Below are 1584 nucleotides of genomic sequence, written 5' to 3' on the forward strand. Positions count from 1 at the left end.
GCAGGAATGTCACGGAGCCCCTGACTCAGCCTCTTGCAGGCCCTGCCGCCTCTCTGCCCCTGCCCCTGCTGCCACCTCTGCCCCCTGTGCCGAGCGCCACTGGCCCACTGGGCCTGCCCACGGAGGGAGCTCCACCTGCCCCAGGTAGGAAAGGCCGAGGTGCGGGGAGGGAAGGCTGGCAAACTGGAGACCTAGATCTAGGGAGTCTGCAGTCTCGAAGGCTCCAGAGCCCTAGGGACTCTGACGTGCCGGGCTGGGTCATAGGTGGGGAGTGGCTGGCTTTGGGTTCTCTCTGCCCAGGGTTCAAAATAGCTACTTACCTCTCCTGCCCCTTCTCCCCATCCTACCTTCTTTTGGGAACGTGCTCTGCTGTTTGCTTATTCATTCATTCACTTAACATGTTACTCATTTATGCATTTACTGAATGAATGAGTTAATGGATGCATTTACTTAGTGAATGAGTGTTCACTTCCTCATTCAATAACCCTCCTTAAGCTCCTTGCTTCGTGGCAGCCCCTGTTCTGGGCACTGAGGATTCACAGACCTGACATGGTTCCTGCCCTCATGGAGTTCCTTGTCTCCAGAGAGGACATCACAAGGGCCACGCACTGCCCACAGAAAAAGTGACCGTGACCCCACCCCTTTATGCCCACCTGACATTCTTAGTGCCCCATGGGGCAGGTACGGCAGGGATGGTGGTGTCATGGTCGGCGCCAGGGAAGTGGGGCACAGAAGGAGGGCTGAGGTCACCCAGTGTGGGCTCTGGTCTTGCCTGCAGGTGTTTGGCTCTAAGGCCCCAGCTGACATGCCCCTGTCTGCCCGGCCCCCGCCCTGGGTGCCCCCATGTAGCCCTGACTCTGCCAAGTGTTCAAGAGAGAGGTGGGTCCAGCTCTGGGGCACTGGGGGGTGGGGGTGGGGGAGGAGGCCCGGGAACGTGAAGGCTCGCTTCCCACCACCCAACCCACCCTGGCCCAGGAGTCACAGCGACTGGATTCAGACCCAGGTCCTGGCAGAAATGCTGACCAAGGAGGAAGTGGTACCCTCTGCACCTCCCCTGCCCATGGGGCCCCTGAACACATCGCCAGTGCTTAGAGGTGAAGAAAGGAGCAGGGGAAGGGCTGCCAGTGTTTTCTGTGATCTTGGGCCAGAACCCACCTTCTCCAAACCTTAGTCTTCCCATTTCTGAAATAGGGGGCATATTAAGAGGTGAGAGTCCTAAGATCTTTCTATTTCTGGAACTTAGAATTCTCTTCCTAGGGCCGCCTGCACTCCCAGATGTATGCTGGAGCCCATGGGGTACATGGCAGGGGGAGGGGAGTGGGTACCACCTGCGGCTTCCCCAGAGGATGTTGGGACCCTGATGGACCTGGGTGAGGCAGGGTCCAAGGGAGTGCTGGCCTCAAGTCTCACTGTGTCCCTCAGGTGGGGCTGCAGTTCCAAACCTGGCCCGGAGACTGGAGGCCCTCAAAGACCAAATCGGCAGCTCCCTTCGACGTGGCCGGAGCCAGCCACCCCCCAGTGAAGGCACATGAAGCCCCAGCCGGGTCCTCCCTTCCTGCTGCGGGCAAAGTGCGAACCCAGGAG

The 1584-nt window shown here is 59.3% G+C and overlaps 1 protein-coding gene across 1 annotated transcript in view; it reads left to right on the plus strand.

The window, feature by feature from the left end:
• Positions 1–1584, plus strand: part of KIF12 (kinesin family member 12) — a 20773-nt gene that overhangs the window by 7605 nt on the left and 11584 nt on the right. The window contains 4 exon segments of the mRNA XM_007449802.1: positions 40–144; positions 779–879; positions 976–1094; positions 1423–1569. Of these exon segments, the coding sequence (XP_007449864.1) occupies positions 40–144; positions 779–879; positions 976–1094; positions 1423–1569 (472 nt within the window).

This window comes from Lipotes vexillifer, unplaced genomic scaffold (assembly GCF_000442215.2).
Source record: "Lipotes vexillifer unplaced genomic scaffold, Lipotes_vexillifer_v1.1 scaffold230, whole genome shotgun sequence".
In the NCBI taxonomy this organism is placed as follows: Eukaryota; Metazoa; Chordata; class Mammalia; order Artiodactyla; family Lipotidae; genus Lipotes; species Lipotes vexillifer.